Source organism: Daucus carota, chromosome 5 (genome assembly GCF_001625215.2).
Source record: "Daucus carota subsp. sativus chromosome 5, DH1 v3.0, whole genome shotgun sequence".
NCBI classification, from domain to species: Eukaryota; Viridiplantae; Streptophyta; class Magnoliopsida; order Apiales; family Apiaceae; genus Daucus; species Daucus carota.
Genome location: NC_030385.2, coordinates 18,684,238 through 18,706,512, shown reverse-complemented (window position 1 = coordinate 18,706,512; position 22,275 = coordinate 18,684,238). Strand labels below are relative to the sequence as shown.

The window sequence follows — 22,275 nt, the reverse complement described above, 5'->3', positions numbered from 1 at the left end:
CTTTAAATTGTTAATTACTTGTATAAATTTATTTTCATTTTTCACCATGAATTATAGTCCAATTTTGCAATTTTATATATTAGTATTGGTATTTACATCAAGATTTTTATAATTTTATCCTGCAAATATTAATTTTGAAACGTTAATATAGTTTTTATAGACACCATAAAATTATTTGATTCTACAAATATTAATATTGAATCATTAATATAATTTTTATGATCCGCCGTAACGCGCGGTTTCTCAACTAGTAGAATGAAAGCGAAAATAGAGCCCAGGCGTCAAAATCGTAAAAGGAAATATTAAAAAAGAAGAAAAAACACATCCTTAAACACTACAAACTCACTACCAAGATTATAGGATTAGTATATTGCACTATAAATAACTGTTTTTCCTTTTATTTTCTTAAAATGGGCCCCGCCAGGGGCATTCTTTTAATACCAGTAGTGTATTTGTAGTGTATAAGGATGTGTGCCAAGATTTACTCAAAACTAAAAGAGAAAAGTGAAAGAGGCAAATAGAAAGGCAAAAAGGGAGGGGTCGTCGGCGGCCTCTTGTCCTCGCCGACCAACTTATACTATCACTTTCACCACCACCCCCTCCCATCTTCATCCCCACTTTTCTAATATATACGCACAACACATATACTCTACTTAGGAATTAGAGTATATGTGTTGATTTCCTATATCATACCTTTCATTTCAACTAATTGTTTTTTTTTATGATCACTTGAAAAGATCAGAGCCATGAATCACGATGAAGCTGCTGTTGTTGATAATACAAATACTAACAGTAACAGTAAGAATAAGAAGAAGAAGCGTCGATCTAACCGGAAATCCAAACACAGTTCAGGTAGTCTATTCTTTTCCTATTTTCTTATTTTATTTATCTGCAGAATTGCAACTTATGAACGAAATTCAGCCTGTTATTTGCGTTTTGCTTCTCTCTCAATGTAGTATTCCTCTTGCAAAAACGTTTATCTGCTACACATGCTTACAATTCCGTATAAATACCCTCAATTTCTCAATGTAGTTATGTACAAGTGGCACAGATACCCCCGGGCCGTGTTTGTGTGGAGGGATTATAATGCCTTATATTTTATGAAAATAATCTAGTTATCTCGGGATTATACTCGTTTTAAACAAAGATGGCGCTAGGGTATTTCTATTACCCGATACTATTATAGACTACTACGAAGCTGGTTCCTAACAGTGTTTCCTCTTAAGTGAAGAACAAGTGTTCTCAACTTGGGTTATGGATATTTTTAGTGTTTTATTTTTAAATGATACATGTGGTGGATTGTCTACTTAATGATCTAGGTACATTTCTACCCTTGTACATATTTTTTTGTGTGTGAAAGTTATGTTGTGCTTATGTTCATGTTCTTGAACTATTCTCTTCTCCAGCCTCTGCTCCAGTAAATGGGATATGTCTCGAGTCGCCGTGTCCTTTAAGCCCTGGTACATTGGATGAGCACAACCTGCTAAAAGCATCTGACGTTGCTTTCACTTCTTTGCCAACAATGCATTTAGATGAACAACAAGAGGGTGGGATTCTTCAGAACAATCAAATGTTGCCATCTGATTATGATGGGAGAATGCTTCCGAGGTCATGTCCTGAACCAATAGCTTGCAAGAAATCGACGCTTTATACAAATGTAAGATATGATTCGCGTTCATCTCCACTTAGTCAGTGTAAGGCTCAGAGAAGAATTTATTGCACCTACTGGTCCAATGAAGCTGTTACTCGGGGCTTGGAGGTTTGTTTGTCTATCTTATATATATGAAGCTTCAGAAGCATTAGTTAATTGCTTTGGAGTCTTTCTAAAGTTTCGGAGCTGTATTTAAAAAACAAAATCCACTAACAATTACCTTTCTTTATCAGAGTGGTGATATTTTCAAGGCATTAATTCGTGTGAATGCTCACAATCGCCTCGAGGTATGTCTTCAATACCTATCTTCTTTTCTTCTCACTCAGATCTACATGCATTTGTTAGTTTTTTTCACTAGAATGCATTAAACTATTAATAGGCATACTGCAAAATTGGTGGAGTGCCTACAGATATCCTTATTAATGGAATCATTGCCCAGAATCGAGCTGTAAGTCTTCCTTTTGTCAAAGATGAATATATACTTCACATTTTTTTTATTTCCTCTAATATTATAATAGTATTAGACTTAGATTACCTAAAATTAGTTGTCTAAGTATTCTGTCAATAGCTGTAAACCCCTAGCATGATCTTGTCCACAAAACTGTAACTCATGAGTCATTGCATCTATGGGAAATTGCAAGCACGCACTCTCTCCCTCACATTCACACACTCTCTCTCTCTCTCACACACATGTATATAAAATTAGTTTATATATAAATTGAAGTTGGTCTATATACCGCAAACCAGTGAATCATGTTTATATTTATTGAATTTGAATATTATGGCCGTGTTTGGAAGTTAAAGGTTTGGGGTGTTTTAGAGGTTTAATCATTTCCATCCGCTAATATTAGTGTTTGATAGTTGGCGGATTGGAATAGTGGTTTGAGCTCAAAAAGCTAATTTTCAAAAAGCTACTTTGAGGATTGTTTTGGGTTAGAGGTTTTGGTATGTGTAAACAGCTAATCAAATAGCTATTTACCAAACAATTTTACAAGAAACCGCTAATTCAATCCGCTAGTCAAAACATCTATTTCAATTAGCTAGTCAAAACATCTAATTCAACCCGCTAACCGCTAACCGCTAATTCTTAAACAGGGCTTATATGTATTCCTAATGAAAAACATATTTATGTATTATAAATAAAAAATTTCGTTGAAATCTAACTAAATTTGTTTTTCGCTCTTGGTAAATGTAAGTTTATATAATGAATCTTGTAGGTTTGAGTATGTATTTTAATTTGGTTCGATTAGTACCAGAGTTGGACAAGCATAGCAATAAATCAGTTTATAGTATCATTTTAATGTTGATTTTTTTGGGAAATAGTGTGCATTTACTGCTAAATTATTTTTAAATGTGGGCAACCCGAAGCATTTTATTAGAAAGAGAAACTAATACATATGAACCAAGTTGCTTTTATACCGCTCCCTGGATGATTATCCTCTATTTTCATTTTTACTTGGAACTTCCTATTTCATGTATGTAAAGAACCATTATTAGATACGCAGTCTGCTTATCATTTCATTTAGTCCTATTGAAGCCATAACTAGTCTGTGTAAGACATGTTAGTCGAGAGATTCTTACCTATCAATATGGTTTTAACTTATTAAACAGCTAATCTTTGACTTCCCGAGTTTTTTTTAGAGCATAATATGATGGCAGACATGTAATCTTTGTATTTAGCTAATAGATATGTTGCCTGCTTAAACTGCATTTTTGCTTTATGCAGATAGAAGGCGACATTGTTTTGATTAAAATAGATCCATTGTCTTCATGGACCAAGATGAAGGGGTCTTCTGGACCATCCAACAGTGCTGCTGTCAGTCATGTTTGTGATTTGGTTCCAGAACCCACTGTTTTAGTTGGCAATATCTCCGAAGGGGAAGGTATAGTAGATATTGATTTTGAGTTCGGTAATCGTATGAATCTTCTGGAAAAGAAATTACATGATGAGGGAAATACTTACTTTGGGGAAAATGGTAGTCCCGGACCAGTTGGCACTTTGTGCAAATCTTGCGTCAACAAAAATTTATATATTGGAAGTTCACGTGAACCTAAAAACAATGCAAGTGCAGTGAGAAAGTTGTGTGCCATGACAAGTGCATATCCATTGAAACGTCCAACAGGAAAAGTTGTTGCAATCATTGAAAGCTCAAGTTATCGGGATGGTGTTGTTGGTATTCTTGATGTGAAGCAGTGGATTTTCAGTAGGGAAGATTGTACAGAGAATTGTAAGCCTGTTAATCTTCCATTGTCACTTTATTCAGTTGAGTACATACCTTTTGTACCAACTGATTCAAAGTTTCCAAAAATGATGGTTCCTGTTAGTGGACTACCTGACTGCATCCAGAAAAGATTGGAAGTTGGTGATGCCACAATTGAGGCAGAACTTGTAGCTGCACGAGTCGTTGACTGGGGGGAAGAAGATGACGTTCCTGAAGCTCATGTAATTCGAGTCTTTGGATTTGGTGCAGATGTGGAGGCACATATTGCCGCAATTTTATTTGAAAATGCAATCCACTCCTGTGAATTTCCTCCCGAGATACTCTCTTGCCTTCCAAGTGTAAATTGGGTGGTACCACAAAAAGAATATCAAAACAGGCGAGATATAAGAGATTTATGTGTCTTTACAATAGATCCCGCTTCTGCAACTGATCTTGATGATGCTCTATCTGTTGAATGGCTATCCAGTGGCATCTTCAGGGTTGGTGTCCACATTGCTGATGCTTCTTACTTTGTTCTTCCTGGCTCAGCATTAGATGTAGAAGCTCAATTTCGCTCAACAAGTGTATATTTGTTGCGGCGCAAGTTCCCCATGCTGCCATCATTGCTTTCAGAAAATCTAGGTTCACTTAATCCTGGAGTAGAAAGACTAGCATTTTCTATATTTTGGGATATTAATTTTTCTGGGGAAGTTCTTGATCGTTGGATAGGCCGCACAATAATACAATCTTGTTGCAAGCTTTCATACGAGCAAGCTCAGGACATTATTGATGGGAAGTTTGATGTGGAAAATTTTACTGCCTCAGAAAATGGTTTGCCACGTGTACATGGTAAATTTCAGTGGTCCCATGTAGTTAAATCTGTTAAGAGTCTGCATGCCGTATCCAAAACTTTGCAGGGAAAGAGGTATACTGATGGCGCTCTCTCATTGAATAATCCCAAATTAATTTTCTTGTTTGATGAGGATGGGAGCCCATATGATTGTGTGATTAGTAAAATGAAGGACTCGCAACTCTTTGTCGAAGAGTTTCTGCTTTTGGCCAACAGGACAGCTGCAGAAGTAATAACTAGGGCCTATCCCTCTACTGCTTTATTGCGAAGGCATCCTGAACCTAATTTGCATAAGCTTAAGGAGTTTGAATCCTTTTGTAGCAAACATGGTCTAAATGTGGACACTTCTTCATCTGGAAAACTTCATCTTTCATTGACACATATTAAGCAAGAACTTAAAGACGATTTCATGCTTTTTGATATTCTTTTGTCATATGCGACAAGATCAATGCAGATAGCTACGTACTTCTGCAGTGGAAATTTAGAAGATTGCGAAGCTGATTGGGGTCACTATTCTTTGGCTGTGCCCCTCTATACTCATTTCACGTCTCCATTGCGTCGCTACCCTGACATTGTAGTTCATAGGACGCTAGCCGCAGCAGCCGAAGCAGAAGCAATTTATACGAAGAACAAGCTGCTTAAGCATGAAGACAGGACCGGAAGATTCTTAACTGGTATATATTTTAACAAAGATGCTATAGAATCTCATGAAGGTCAGGAAGCACTGTCAATTGCTGCGGCAGGACATAGTGTCCCATGCACAGAATTGCTGATGGTTGTTGCTGCACATAGCAATGAAAGAAAACTGGCTAGCAGACATGTCAAGGATGCTACAGATAAACTTTTCATGTGGCTTTTACTGAGGAAGGAGGTAATCGTTTATCCTTTTGACATGATATATATAGTCTTCATGCTTTTCACAGTTGTTACCAATATAGCCAATGAATATATTGCCGACTTCACTTAATATTGTTTTTCCCATCGTATATTTATGGAACATAGTTTCTAAAGTTCAAATAAAAAAACTAGGTTTGCTACTGAAATAAAATGTTAAATGAGGATTAATACAATCATCAGTTAGGTATCTAGATAATAGTAGCTCATCGCCACTATCTAGTTGGAAGGAATGGGATGAAGTTAACTCTCCTTTGCACATCTGTGCATAACATTCATTTATCTGTTTATTTCATTCCACAAAGTTTGAACCAAGATCAATTCTACCAATGCTAGTGAATGCTCATTCCTTTATCTCCCTCATATTTTACTTGTATCTTATTGTGAAGATTACAGTATAACATATTTACAATGTTAAACTGTTTTCATTATGGTTTTCCTCGACAATTATTTATTTTCACATCTTTCATTGTGTGACAACTGGCCAAACATATTACTTGGTTGTGTACTTCTGGATGGACTAAAACAAGGTGTAGATGAATGAGAGCTAATCTACTTTTCAGATATGTATGAAAACATGTTCCTTATTCCATAATCTAGACATAATCTGGATTCTAAATGCTGTTCATATTGGTTATTACTTGCTTTCACCATTTTCTGCACCATTGATGTCACTAAATATGTCGTTATTTTTATGTTTTTTCTTACCTGCATATCCTTCTCTTGCATCTCTTATTTTCTCCATGAAATTGTTCTCGCTTTCAGTCTTATTATAGTCTTATTTTAAATGAATGAAAAGATGGGAGATGATCTTATGTTCAATGTGGTTTCATAAAGCATGGAAGAACAGTCACTTTTGGTTAGAATGAATAAATTGGAGATTAAATGCTTTGAATAACTATGAAAACGGTTAAAGGTGGAAGATGTATGATGAATAAACAAAATGTGAGGGTAAAGTTTTTGTTATAAGTTGTGAACACTCATGTCTTGATTGTTGGAATTAAGTTCTAATGTAATTTTGTATGGGATGACGTGTAATAGTAGGACTTAAATATGTGTGTGTAACTAAGCAGTTCATATTAAAATGTGATACTCACCATACATCAGTCTTTCAAAACAAATGGTGCATTAGTATATAGGTCGCCCTAGACCTACAGAGTGCGACCTACAGTGTGTATTTGATTAAATGGCACTTCCAATCTTGTTCTGAACTAAAAATCATTCCTCCAATATAAGACAAGAGGATTAGCTCAAAGGCATATAATGGTGAATATGTCAGATTGTATAGATCACCCTGTCATTCTGAGTTAATTTCTACTCTGCACTTTAGAGATTATAGATGGAGATCGACTCCAAGCAGTTCGTTAATATATATGACAAGTTGGCGTCGTTCTATCTACTTGAAGAAAAGAGTTCTCACTTGCCTTTGCTATGATAATACAATGGTAAGGTAGCATAACATGTATCTAACATGCAACTCAGAAATTGAAAAGTCATCAGAAATATCAATAAGAATATAAGTTGAAGAAATTTAAGTTTAAGCTTGGAAAAAAGCAAGGAAAATACCCACCCAGGTGTATGTACAGGAAAATGCATATTGGTTATATACTGTATACCTAAAAAACTGATTGTGATAAGGTTATAATATAGAGGGTTCAGGGGTGGAACACAGGACACAATAAGGGGTGCAAACCCCGTCTAACTTTGTCATGTGCTTGGACTCCAAAGAATAAATCTTGGAGTGTCTGACATCATTGTCAATTATCCGATAGCTTGGGCCTTGGCTTATATTGATGGGTTAATACTATTGCTCCTTGCTGCTACATTTATAAGGTCAAATTTGATCATAATATTCAAGAGGTTTCGTGAGGCCCCCTTTTACCCAGTCCCAACTTAACTTACCTTATTGATCTTGTGTTTATTATATTGGCTGTTTATAAGTGTTATATGTTCAGCATGTGTATATGGTAATTCTTTATAATGTTTACGGTTTTACGCTGGAAACCACCTGTTCTGCTAACTACTTTTGTGGTTTTATGCATTTTTCATTATGATTTCGGAATATTAATCTTTTCCTTATTGCCTCTTGCTCTAGGTATTTTTTTCGAAAGCCCGAGTCGTTGGTCTTGGTCCTAGATTTATGTCAATCTACATTCAGAAGCTAGCTGTGAGTACCTTTCGCACTCCTTGTTCCGGGTTTTTTAGTATCTCTCGTTTTCCTTATGAGAAGCTAATAATGGTAGACTTGTTAGTTTGTAAACTGACAAATTACTGATACATTTAATATGCCTCGTAACAACTGTGGAACCAGATTGAGCGACGTATATATTATGATGAAGTTGAAGGTTTGACAGCAGAATGGCTTGATGCTACATGTACATTGATACTTAATCCGAGCACAAATAAAGGTATACAAAGAAAAGGAACTCCAGCCAAGTGCAGGCCACTTGAAGAGGCTGTGTTAATTGTCAGTCCACATAACTTGATGGCAGCAAGTGATCCTTCCAGTAAGCATTGTAATGGGGCAGGTAGTTCAAAAATGGAAGAGCGAGATGCGCTAGCCAGCATCATGCATCCCGAAGATATAGAACCATCTGTTTTTCCTCTCATAGTTCGCAACTTATCAACAATCTCTGTTGTGCTTCATGCTGTTGGCGGTAATGGACCCCTCGACATAGGAGCCAGGTTGTATGCTAGCTCCTATCTTGTATAGGGAATTTTTTTGTGGGTCTAGTACTTCCCCAAAGCAAAAGGTTCCCCAAGATGACAAGAATCCACAATAATTTTTGGTTGTGTTGGTTATGGGGTAGTAGTGTATAGCTAGGGGATAGAAAAGAGACTATGAAGTGATCGGGAGTGCATTAGGGAAATGCCTATTCCTGAATGTGTGACTGTCAAAGAGGCTTCGACAGTAGTACTGTTATAGTGGGTTTTTGTTTGTTTTTTTTTACACAAACCCGCAACCTCTTTGAACCCTTGCAGAAGGTGTGGGAACAAGCCCTAGTTTTTATGTAGGTTAGTTCCGGGAACACACTGACTCGTGAAAGTCGACATCATATGTTTCGCTTTTTTCTTTGTTGGTATCTTCTTTCTAATGGATTGTTACCCAATAATTTTAACTTTGGGTTTCCCTTATCCAACAGTTGACTTGTGTTACTGATATGAACTACCTTTTCTGCTTGTAAAGTTGGATTTCTTAACAAATTGTCTGTAAAATGTTGAATCGTTCAATAAGAATCTCTTGTTACTTTGTGTTCTGCATCTTGTGTTTTTGCAATTTCCTGTGTCATATCAAGCTTTGGTGGTCAATTCTGCATGCAATTGTAGTTTTCCCTTTTTTTTCTAACGACCTACATTCTTGTAGGTCACTTGTATCAAAATATAATTATAGAATAATTTTATCAAAACACAAAAATTGCAATTAAAAAAGTACATCATCTAATTTAAAGATAGGAAAAGATGTCTCCTGGTATATAGATAATAAAACTGTAATACTCCTTCCATCCCAGCCAAGTAGTGGAGAGAAAAGTCGGGAAGTGATGAGAGAAAAGTCGGGATTGACTATTTTTGATAAGTTTTAAAATAGAAATAATTGAATGGAATTTTTTTTTTTGGTCACAAGATACTTTCTCGTATAATGAATTGTATCTGAATACAATAGCAGCTGCAAGGAATTCTTTTCGCTCAAGAAAATTTACCATCTAACCCTCGGACAGGCAGAGATGACCGGGGACACTTAGACAATAAAGCTTTAATGTTCGATAAGAAAACACCCATAATAGGTCCCGCTATCAATACTTTTTCCACTCGCGTACCCTGAAAAATACAATGCAAAAAAAGAAAATAATAAGTTCATAAAGAAAATAAAAGTATCTAAAAAGAAAGAGGAAAAGAGTCAACAAACTCCTAATTAAACTATAATATAAATATAAAAGAATAAAGAAAGTAAAATAAAACTAATTTAAAATAAATCTTTAAAAATCTACACCAAAGAGATAGTGAGATCTCTTTGGTTAGATACCTAATAAAATAATACATAATAAAATTTAAATCTCAACAAATAATATCGAAAAATATCAAAAATATAAATAAGAAAGTATAATTGAAAACATATCTAGCCATATCTATTTGAATATATAACAAAATCATGGCAAACAAATGTATCCTGATTTTAGCTAATTACCATTATCAACATTATAAATTTGGTATACACCAATTAAACATTAAACCATTAATGGCGCAATATTACGTCATTAAGGCACAATAAAGCCATCATAAATGGTCCCCATGAATTATGAAATTCATGTACAATAATCAGCAACAAATTTCTTCCGATTAATCTTCTAATTAAAACACAAAATTCAAATTATAACATGTAACATGTAACTAAAAGACAAATTCTAAAGATAGACAAATTCTAAAGATAAACAAATTCAAAGATAGTTAACTTACCATTCAAAGAATAACTAAATTAAGATCAATTATCACTATTAAAACCAAACAATATTTAAAATTACAAAATTAAAACTGAAATCATGCAATAAAATTAGACGACCGGTATAATTTAATTGAATGGAACTTGATAAAAAGGAAACCGACTATTTTTGATAAGTTTTGAAATGTAAATAATTGAATGGAAATTCGTGAAAAAGAAACAGTAAGCGAACATTTATACATTAAATCTCATCAACACTTATATATAAAATCTCATCAAAGAATTTTGAAAAATAAATAACAAGCAAATAATACAAGTATGTGGATTTGATAAAAATATGGATAGATGTAATCACTAAAACATTGTTGGCGCTAAATTTAGGTTAAATAATAATAATAATAATAATAATAATAATAATAATAATAATAATAATAATAATAATAATAATAATAATAGTAAACTATCAAATAAAAACATCAGGTTCCATATAGAACCTCTTAATTTTAGAAACTTAGAACATTCATTAAATGATAATATTTAATTTCATGATTAATGTAAACTTTCTAAAATTATATAAATCAACCATATAACTTGTAGTAGGGCTTGTACTACAGAATATTTGTATAATGATTTTATATACAAATTACTGCGTCATACTACAAATTATCACGCCATACTACTGCAGAACATATATTAATATAATAGAAAATGATTTCATACATTGTAGAAAAATAAATTACTATATATGCTGCTGCGGAATATATATTAATATAATAAAAATGATTAATGCAATATTTTTGTAAAAAATAGTAAAATACAAATATTGTTATAGTACGTTAAATATTATACAATAATATTATTTATTAATTATACCGATACTGTTGTGAAACATTGGAAGTATGTTATCAGAACTAATATAACAAGCAATTTGATTAAGAGTTAATAATTAAATTTTAATGCATATAATTATAACATTTAATGCATTCATTAATTTCTATAATCAAGTACTCCCTCCATTCCAAAATAATAGTCGCTTTGACTTTGTGCACGTATTTTGAGGTGTAAAAAAAAACATACTTCTACACATTATTTTTGAAATTTTCTTTTTCTGAATAAAAGTTTACCATCTCTATTTTTATTCAGAAAAAAAAATTTCAAAAATAACATGTAGAAATATGTTTTTTTTGCACCTCAAAATACGTGTAATTAAATATAGTATTTGATCATGACCATTGATTTAACAATAATTTAATGATTTTACATAAATTCTTAGTTATTATAATTTAAAATGGGTTCTAATTTGAAACTCATCCTAAAAACACAGAGGTAGACAAAACAAGATTAATCTCGACATAAATATACAACAATTAAATTTTAACCAAACTAGAAAATATTAAAAATCAAAATTTTCAATTCAAAACAAAAAACTTAATTAAAACAAAGAGGTAATATTTATTATTCTAAAATTTAAAATTTTGTAATAGCTAGTCTACAAGGGCCAGTGTAGCAATCGAAGAAACGCAGCTAAAGTAAGAAAGATAGCAGTGTTAGTTCAATGCACCTGGTCATCTTGTAAAATGCTTATACCCATGGGCTTCCGAACTACATCTAGTGTTTTACATCACAAATTACCCCGTCTTTCTCACTTTAACAAAAACTTATTAACCGGCGGCCGCGGCGGCGGCTACCCTTCTTTTGTCGCTACAATTTCAACCCAGAAGGAGGCGGCTATGGCCACTCATCAGCCTTCCCAGAACACCCTTCAGCCCGTACAGGTACATTTTTATTCTTCTCGAAATTATTGTTTTTGTCTTAATTTTGTGTCAAATTTGATTTAAGTGTTTTCTGATCTATGCACTAGTTTCAACTCTTTGGGTACTACTGTGATTTCTTTTGCTACTTGGCCTTGCCATATGTGATAGTGTACGTGTATATGTATGTGTACTCACAGAGAGATTGAAAAAGATATCAAAGATAACAATGGAAATATATGCAGAAAATAAGAAGGGTGAGTGACGGAGAACGGAAAGTTTCTATGTAGTCGAAGCATATTGAGTTTTATGTTGTGTTTGGTTGGAGAGAATGAAATGGAATTGACTTAAAATAAATGAAAATAGTAGAGGTAGGAGGAGAGTTTTGAAACAAATTTAGTCAGAGCAAAATTGTTATGATGCGATTTGAGAAGAAGATGAGTATAGGAAGGAATAGAGCATTCCTTCCCAAATTGGGGGTTTGATTTCTAGTTATGGGTGTAAGGAATGGAATGAAATTTATAAACATTTGACCATAACATAGTACAAATTTCATTCCATTACTTCCATATTCATTCACCCCAACCAAACACAATATAAGTCTTCATATTCGTTAATTGGAAGTGATGAGATCTAATTTATACTTTTAAAATCAAAAAGGTAATGCATAGAATAATGAAAATCTGTAAAGTTGTTCACATAATAATTTTAGGCCCTCATGTATCATTTTTTTCCGTTTTCATTTAATGGATTCTGAAGAATCGGAGTATGCTATACTCCCTCTGGTTCACAATGTAAGTCGCTATTTTGCGCACACATCTCAATATGCTCTGATTACATAGTTATAGGTCATGTTTGGAAGTTGGAGGTTTGGGGCAAAATTAGAGGTTTGGGGTGGTTTAAAGGTTTGACCACTAGAATCCGCTAATATTAGTGTTTGGTAGTTAGCGTATTGAAATAGAGATTTTGACCTAAAAAGCTAATTTTGAAAAAGCTACTTTGAGGAGTTTTTTGGGTTAGAGATTTTGGTTTGTATCAGAAAAAGCAAATCAATCAGCTATTTAAAAAACAGTTTTACGAGAAACAGCTAATTCAATCCGCTAGTCAAAAAATCTACTTCAATCAGCTAGTCAAAACATCTAATTCAATCCGCTAACCGCTAATTCCCAAACAGGGCCATACTAAAATTTCATGACTTTTCTTTTTGTAAATTAATATTTAGTGTCTTTAATTTTATCTAAGAAAGAAATATTAAGTTTAGCTATGTAATTATAGCACAGAGAGATGGGTGGAAAAAGTGAAAAGACTTACATTGTGGACTGGTGGGAATAAAATGGAAATGGAGGAAACTAAACAATAAATGAGTTTGTGTGCCCTGTTGAAGTTTCTGAAGTATTTTCGATTTTATGGTGCTTTACAATTTGATTAAAACTGAGTCTTCCCATAAACCAAAAGTTGGGAACTCGAAGAGAAGATTGTGTTGCGTGCTCCACCTATGAGTAAATGTTTTTCTTCTTAAACTTGTAATGAGGAAGGAGAAATAAATTGCAGAAATACAACGTTAAGGCCTCGTTTGGTATTGATGTTGCTGACAACAAGAACAACTTATTTCGGAAAAAACAAGCAAAAAATTGTTTGGCAAATTTAAAACAGCTCTTCTGAACATCAACTTTTGGCTCAAATCCTCCATCCATGCTTTTGGAAAAAGCTGTTTTTCAGCTTTTGCAGGAAGCTTTCACATATTTCACTATCAAACCTCATCAAAATTACTCCTTTTTTATATTATACCTGAAATTATGCAAATTTTATTAATATCACCAAACAGTTATCTGAGACAACATTTTTTTTACCAACACTTTTTCTAACAACAAAGCAGTTAGTTTTGAACAGCACTCCCAAACAGACACTAAGTCTGTTTGAGATTCTAATAAATTGGTAGCAAAATGTAAACAACTAATCTCAAGGCATTTTCTCCATTATGATCTGTAATTTATGGACCTGTGGAGGTTACATTATCGTGTCTCAAAATATTTTATAAGATCCTGTGAAAATAGTTAAAAAGGTGTACGGATAATGCATGATAATGCGTTACTTTTTGCTTGAGCTAACTAAAAAAATGTGAACTGTTTTATCCAGAGTGTGCTGTAATCTTTTTTCAAGGACCTTACAGTTTATTTGAGTAGCCGGGTACTTATTAAGGACCACGTCCACAAGTAGAATTATTTGGACAGGCATCATTCCAAATTGGAATTTCCAATATGTATAGTGCAGCTATGACAAGCAAAACTTCACAACTGTTGCTTAATCAGAAACACCAGTTAAAATGTCAAATTTCACTTATCAGAAGTTGCATGATGCAAGAAAGCATGGATATCATTTAATTTCATATATTCTTTTAGGATATAAGTGGACTAGAATATGACTTTCTCAAGTTCCATATGATGATATCATTTGATTGCTGGACATTATATTCTATCATCAATTCGGTTTATCTCTCTGCATGTGATTTTCTTTTTCTCGTTTTTTGTAAACTTGGTCCCCTTGCTGACCCTGTTGACTATTGATAGTTTAGCTTTCAGAGTGTAATTTATTTGTATTAGTCTTCATTCCCGTACTTTAGAAATCAACTCTGTGCATTGTCAGATTACGGTAGATGCAGTTTTGCTAATTGCCTAGGATGATGCTAAACTTCGTCTATTTGAGATCGGTGACCTAAAATTATACATTCTTCTTCCCCTTTTATGTGTCCCTTTTAAGTAAAGAAATTGTCTTACAATACTTGTTCTTTTCTTTTTTAAGACAACTTTTTGACTGTGTGTATGTAATTAGTCAAATCTTGGAAACAGTAATATAAGGGTATTCTTCGGAAATTGCTAATTGCTTAGAATGACTCTAAACTTCGTCTATTTGAGATCGGTCATCTAAAATTATACATTCTTCGCCCTCTTTTACATGTCCCTTTTAGAAAAAGAAATTGTCCCAAAATACTTATCATTTTCTCTTTTCAAGACAACTTTTGGATGTTTTTCCAGAGAATACCCTTATATTACTATTTCTAATATTTGACTAATATATACATACACGCAGTCAAAAGTTAGTTCACTGCAATTATTAGGGGTAGATAAGAAAACAGAAAATTCAACTAACATTTTCTTAAAATGCATTATTTTTTCAAAAGGGACATGTAAACGGGGACAGAGGGAGTATTTGTTAAATGAGCATCTTTTTTTTTTTGTTGTTGTTGGGTTTTGTCAGAATTTGCTTGCTTCTATAATTGATTACCAAATATATAAAGAGAGTAAAGTTCGATGGAGACCCCATATTAGTTGGAATCTCGGATTCCATTCTGCATCGTTAGATAAAATCTGAAACAATGATTTAAATTTCAAATCTGTTTTGTTCTTCAACTAATTTTTAACACTTTAATCATTATTAATAACATATTCAATTCTAATAATCATGAAGAACATTGTTCAGCTTCTTGTACTTGACAATCTTGACAACATTGCAGAAAAATAATGTTCTGCTATCTACAATATAATTATTTAATTTGTTGATTGCATTGCTGAACATAATCTTTACCATATGCAGGATGTTAAAAATAATTGAAGAACAAAATAGGTTTGAAATGTGAATCTTTGTTTTAGAATTTATCCAACGATGCAGAATGCACTCCGAGATTCCCACTAAAATGGTGTTTCCATTAAGCTTTACTCTATTTCTCTCTGTATGTAGATTATAATTATAATTTTATATATATATATATATATATATATATATATATATATATATATATATTAATTGTCATATTAGAGATTAGGGTTTCTTTCATTTCTTTTGTTGTGACCAACTTTTGAGCTTATTTACGAGTTGTTTTCTCACCTCCCTCTGTGTAACCTTGTGGGGATTATTTATTCAGGTTGCCAAGCGTTTGGAGAAATTTAAAACAACGATATTCACCCAAATGAGTATGCTAGCTGTCAAACATGGAGCAATTAATCTTGGACAAGGCTTTCCCAATTTTGATGGCCCGGAATTTGTTAAAGAAGCAGCAATTCAGGCCATCAAGGATGGAAATAACCAATATGCCCGTGGGTATGGAGTCCCTGATCTCAACTCAGCTGTGGCTGAACGGTTCAAGAATGATACTGGACTGGTGGTGGACCCAGAAAAGGAAGTTACCGTGACTTCTGGATGCACTGAAGCAATTGCTGCAACTATCCTAGGCTTGATAAATCCAGACGACGAGGTGATACTCTTTGCTCCTTTCTATGATTCTTACGAGGCCACACTATCTATGGCCGGTGCCAAAATAAAGTGCATTACCTTAAGACCTCCCGATTTTTCAATCCCAATTGATGAGCTCAAGTCTGCAATCTCAAAGAATACGCGGGCGATCCTTATGAATACGCCTCATAACCCTACAGGAAAGATGTTCACTAGGGATGAGCTCAATACGATTGCATCCCTCTGTATTGAAAACGATGTTTTAGTTTTCAGTGATGAAGTTTATGACAAGTTAGCATTTGAAATGGATCACATTTCAATAGCTTCTCTCCCAGGAATGTATGAGAGGACTGTGACACTCAACTCCTTGGGGAAGACCTTCTCTCTTACTGGCTGGAAGATTGGATGGGCTATAGCTCCACCTCACCTGACATGGGGAGTGAGACAAGCACATTCGTATCTCACATTTGCTACTTCTACGCCAATGCAACATGCAGCTGCAGTAGCTCTTCAAACCTCAGATGCCTACTATGCAGAGCTGAAGAGAGATTACCTTGCAAAGAAGAAAATTTTGGAGGATGGATTGAAAGCTGTTGGATTTACTGTATACCCATCAAGTGGGACATACTTTATAATCGTAGATCACACCCCTTTTGGTCTGGAAGATGATATATCGTTTTGCGAATATCTGATTAAAGAGGTCGGCGTGGTGGCTATTCCAACAAGCGTGTTTTACTTGAACAAGGAAGATGGTAAAAATCTTGTAAGATTTACGTTCTGCAAGGATGAGGGAACTCTCAGAAGTGCAGTTGAGAGAATGAAACAGAAGTTGTCGAGAAAGTAATCTTCAGGACCCTTTTTCCATGGAAATTAGTTGTGATAGCTTTTAAATTTTAAGCTTAAAAATATTAAATCACTAGCATAAAAGGGAGAATATGATTCCAAATAAAATTACCTGGAATCTGCATTGCTGCAGACTAATGTCGGTGTTCTGTCATATTTTACTTTCCTTGATTTAGGTCTAAAATCCGTTTGAATGTTTGAAATTATTGTTTTTTAGACCTCAACTAGCTTAGCCGGTCAAAGTTTTATCATTCTATAACTTTTTATTTGAGAAAAGCTACAATTTGCACATTTTGACTTCTGACTTCTGACTTCTGAATACCTGAACTTGTATTGATGAAACGTTTTTGAGTTTTTTTTTTCTTTCCAAGTGCTAGTGTGCTAACTGCTACCCCTGATCCTTTTGAAACCATAATCTGGAAGTTGAGATTATATAGACTGAGCTCCTAATATGGTTTTGGACAACACTAAGCAGGCTTTAGCATAAAAATATCTTAGCAGCTGAGGGGGCCTGCTTGAAGATGTGATTATAGATATGTCTTTGTTTCTTTTTGGTACTGGTTTTTCTATAATACCATTCATTCCAACTTTTCATCACAAAACACGTTTAAACTCATTTTCTTGCTGCTAGCCCATAAAATAGGGGGCTAACTTTTTCTCTCGGCCATCCAATTCCAATATCTTGTGTATCTTTCTTGAAAGTCTATCTTACATTTATGAATCTGAGTTTTAATACACATTCAAAAGCGTGTTTTTGCCGTTTGGAATGAGTACAGTTTCGACTTTCAATGTATTTTCAAAACTATCCGTGCTTCATTCAAAAATTCAAACTGATTTTATTGTAATGAACACAAACCGCACATTCCATCTGTATTTGTAATATCAATATCAATGTGAGATGTTAACTCTAAATTGCATTGTTAATGTCTACAAGACTACTAATTGGGATGCTCAAGACTTTGCCACATTAATTCAAGATCAGGAGTTATTACTCATCGCAGGCTCATGATCACTTGTATTTGGAACAAAGAAAAAACCGCATTCTTTGATCTCCTTCACCCATAAATATATCATATGGGTGGAGAATCCTGACAAGTATTTGTTAGACAACAAACTTGTTGGATTTGAGCTTTGATTTCTATCAAAGTAATTAAAAATTTAATTGGACTATTCTTGTTTTGGTCCAGAAAAAGATAAAAAATGAGAAAATTTTATATATAAATATAAGAGAAATATATGTTAAAATAAGTAAGAGAAAATAGACACGACAAAGATATTGAGTGAAAATTCATAAGAAATTTTATGGTTGCACTAACTGTTTTGTTTTTGCAATTCTCGGAGTTCCAATGATCGGATCGTCCTGGATTTCGGACAGCATCCTCCAAAACTGATGTCTTATTTGGTTGCATACTTCCTGATGAGCTATGCTATGCGGGTGAAAGTGATTGTATTCCTCCGGTTCTATCCAAAGAACAATTTGGTGTATTATCCATATAATTTATCATAATGAAAAACTTGTTCAATATGTCATTGTAATAATTTTTAGAGCAAAAAATTTGAATATTCTTTGTGTTACGTGATCTGTAAACAAAACAGTTATTCGTTTAACTCTTTCTTTGTTTCACAATTACTGGAAATTGTAGTTGACAATTCGAAATTTTGTCTGACTGAGTTTCGATCAATAATCTCTGTTTATAAAATTATTTGTTTGTAAAAAGAAATAAAAGTCGTTCATGTTTAATGTGCTACTCCCTCCGTCCATATACATTTGGATCGGACACGAAGACCAAGAAAAACTGTAAGAAATGAGTAAAGTTAGATGGAAAGTGGGTAAAATGGTGGGACCCACATATTTTTTTAATAATAGATTTGAGATAGTGGAGTAAAATAGTGGGTGTAATAGTGTTTTTATTATTATATAATGGAGCTGGTGGGAGAATATAGTGGGTGTAATAGTGTTTTATATTATAAAAAGTTATTATTTTGAGAATGTATATAAATGATGGGACATCCAAAAAGGAACTGATTGGGACCGAGGGAATAACTATTTGGCGGAGTAATTATACTCTCTGTCCTAGTTTTGTAGTCCCCAACTTTTGCTAACACGACATTTTATGTCTACTAGAAGTTGATTAATTATAGGTCATTATTAAACCAAAGAAACAGAGGAAGTACAACTCCTATTAGACATGCTTAACTATTACTCTTTGTATTTAAAGTGCTGTGCTATGATTTATGCTGCTGCTGCCCCACTTGATCACATCGACACCGCCCTCACTCGGCCTTTTCTTGCTCTCTGGACCCATTTCTCATCTTCGTATATAGACTACACGGAATACTCCTATATTTTTACTTTTCCACGAGTTTTGAGAATTGGTCAGTTATCAGGCTCACTCACAAAACTAACCAGTTTGAACATAAAGTTTTCAAAAATAATCAGCCTACGTTCAACTTTTCAAAACTAACCAGCCTAATTCATTTAAACTCGGGCGACCCGCTCTCCCAGTATAGGTCGCCATCTACAGGGGCGACCCCCATTGTTTTTTTCCTCTGTACAGGTCGCCCTACACACGGGCGACCCATAGTGCGATATTTTTTTTTTAAAATTGTAATATAATTGTATTACAATACGCCATGCAATATTATTGTATTATATATTTAATATTTTATTTATAATCAAATTTTAATTGTTTTGTGAAATTAATATAATTAATAAAATGAAATAATATATATATCTTAGCACTAAACATTACAAATTATCTACTCATTATTTTTAAAATCTGAAAATTGCATATTAAAATAAAGTTGATAAATTTTTTATTATTTTTCTCAATTATTTGATACATGTAAAGTTCAGTCAAAATAAAGTCAATTTGATTGGTTTCGAGAAAGATCAAGACTCTGTGTCTGTGTTTTAGTGTTATGTCATTTATTATGTTATGTTAGGTTTCCTTTATCGTCCCTATGAATTTCAATGCTTGAATCATTATACAACATTATGAGATAAGAATGAAGTTTAGCACAAGTACTGCATAATAACGTAACAACCGATCTACTAGACTAAGAGTACATGGTCAGGTACATAAGCATAAACAAACTACATACGAGGAAAAGCCTACTTCTTCTTATGCCCGAAGATGTGGCTTCCAGTGTGACATCTTCGACCCTTTCCCTTCGCAGCTCTAGGTGGTTGCTGTCGATGCTCATCCTCAGGTTGCTCTTCGGCTTCAGACTGCCCTGCTACTCCTGTGGTGGGGGGCGCCCACGGACTACTCTCACCAGTGTACGAAGCAAAAGTGGACATATGTATAGGAGTAGGAGTGGACCTCACTGGTGGCGGTGCGAATGGAAATGCGGGTGCCCCGAAGATGTAGGACTGACTAGCAAATGACGGCACCAGGGCCTGTGGCGGAGGTGTGGTGTACTGATCCCTCAGGAAAGACATGTCAGGACAATAAGCATCTGCATCTTGGAACTGGTATGACTCCTGCGGCTGACTCTTAGCAGACATGTCCTCGTCATCCTCTAACCTGACCGTAAAACCACCTGGACCACCCTCGTAGTCATCCCCTGCATATGTAGATGGCGGGACCGTCGACTTGGGCCATGAGTCCCATCCAGCCGCCCTAAAAGTACGCTCTACATCCCTAACCGGCGAAGAAGAAGTGCCAACTAGGTGTGACCATCCTCCCCTATCTGAGCTACTACTGCCCACATGAGTGTAGTACGTGCCTGGCAACGGCTCAACTGGTGTAATTAGTGGCCGTCCTCTGCGTCTGGGAGGGTTTCTTGAACCCCTAAAATGTCCTAACAACCCCTGTAGAATCCTCTGTGCCCGACCAACATCCAGGGTAGCAAGGTCAATGGCACTCCCCATATCTAGAAGCTGATCCTCCTGTTAACAACCATGTCAAGACATAATTAGATGAAGAATAGTTATAACAGAACATATAGAAATAAGCTAGCATAATAATGGAAGGAAGTTAGAAGAACAGTTACAAGGGAGTTTACCAGTGCCTGTGTGGCGCCTTGTGTGCCCTGGAAACCCTCAGCAGTGATCCAAAAGGCGGGGTTTACCATGTATCTACGTGTCATTGCAAGAAACCAAGGCATGTATGCGGTAGTGCAACCCTCGCCAAACATGAGTGGGGGAGATGTAAGAGCTCGGTCAAGGGACCTATCCCATAGACGAGTGTGAGACTCCCTGGCGCCCTCCCAGTTAATGGACTCGTTGACAATATCGTGCAGGTCACTATGATTCGCACGTGGAGAGGATGTGGGTATGTCCTGCACGAACCCGAACTGCCTCGTCACCCTAACAGTATAACACCACTCGACATAGGCCATGTACATCAAAGGCGTAGGAGCAGTCCAACGCAGGTACAATCCATAATCAGGATGATGCTCGTCATCTAAATGTGCATACGGCCTCCACCAAAAATTTGCCTCAGTCCTGTTATCCAGCTCGTACCGGGTGATACGACACTGAGCGCGCGGCACCTCAGTACAGGTAACCGGCCCTATCCACCTACAACAAAATGTTTATATTATACGTGTGAACTAGTACATGTGCACAAACTTATTGCGTTTACGAGAAGAGTAGCATATTACAAACCTTAGCGCAAGTGGGTAGGTAATCAGGGGTGTGGCCGTGTGTCGTGGAGCTAATGTAGGGAACCGCTCACATTTTCACACCTAGTATGAAGGTACATACATATATGTGCACATCAAAATATATATGAAGAAAAACTTGATAAATAAAATGATAGTAAATGCGTACCTGTACTAACGTGGCGTAGCCAATGTAGCCGGTTGCAACTTTATAGGTGGAATCGCACATCTTCTTATAAAGGTATGCAAGAACAGCACTCACCCAGCTATAACCATCCAGGCTCTGCAAGTCACGTAGTATCCAAAGGAGGTTGAGATTCACATAGTTCCCGCTGCGATCAGGAAACAACGATCCAATAACACACAGTAGGTGTGCCCTGATGTGAAAGATAGTCTGCGCATCAAAATCCTCCGCCGATGAGTCCAACCGGGCACAGTTGCCAAAGTTATTGATCAACCAACCGATCCTCAAGCAGTTCTTCCTCACATCACCAGGCTCATCGGGAGTCAGTCCAAGAAGATCGCGTACCATGTCCTTCCTCTGGCGAGGTGTGGTGGTGAAGCCATGTAGAATAAGTGGCCGGCCAGTGGTCGGTAACCCAAGAATGTGATGGACATCCTCCAGTGTGATGGTGGCCTCCCGAAAGGTAGGTGGAAAGTGTGCGTCTCTGGACGCCACCTCTCGATAAAGGCTGTGATCAAGCCCCTGTCATGCTTCACCTGCCCCAACTTGAACACCCATTGAAAACCCGCGTCCTTGATAGCATCCATTATCGACTGAGGCGGCCTGGTTTCAGCAACTGCATTCCAAT

The 22,275-nt window shown here is 35.3% G+C and overlaps 2 protein-coding genes across 3 annotated transcripts; both read left to right on the top strand.

The window, feature by feature from the left end:
• The first annotated feature begins 480 nt into the window (after nt 1–480).
• LOC108221891 (DIS3-like exonuclease 2) lies at nt 481–8,857 on the top strand. 2 transcript variants are annotated; one of them, XM_017395745.2, is made up of 7 exons: nt 481–852; nt 1,407–1,759; nt 1,885–1,938; nt 2,031–2,099; nt 3,378–5,573; nt 7,692–7,763; nt 7,908–8,857. In XM_017395745.2, the coding sequence occupies exons 1-7, from the start codon at nt 747–749 to the stop codon at nt 8,307–8,309; spliced, it is 3,252 nt and encodes a 1,083-aa protein (XP_017251234.2). In that variant the 5' UTR covers nt 481–746; the 3' UTR covers nt 8,310–8,857. The 2 variants fall into 2 exon arrangements, with proteins under 2 accessions (XP_017251234.2, XP_017251235.2); XM_017395746.2 differs by lacking the exon at nt 2,031–2,099.
• A 2,667-nt stretch (nt 8,858–11,524) lies between these two features.
• Nucleotides 11,525–17,153, top strand: LOC108221896 (uncharacterized). The gene is made up of 2 exons (XM_017395754.2): nt 11,525–11,806; nt 15,702–17,153. The coding sequence occupies exons 1-2, from the start codon at nt 11,609–11,611 to the stop codon at nt 16,851–16,853; spliced, it is 1,350 nt and encodes a 449-aa protein (XP_017251243.1). The 5' UTR covers nt 11,525–11,608; the 3' UTR covers nt 16,854–17,153.
• The last annotated feature ends 5,122 nt before the right edge of the window (nt 17,154–22,275 follow it).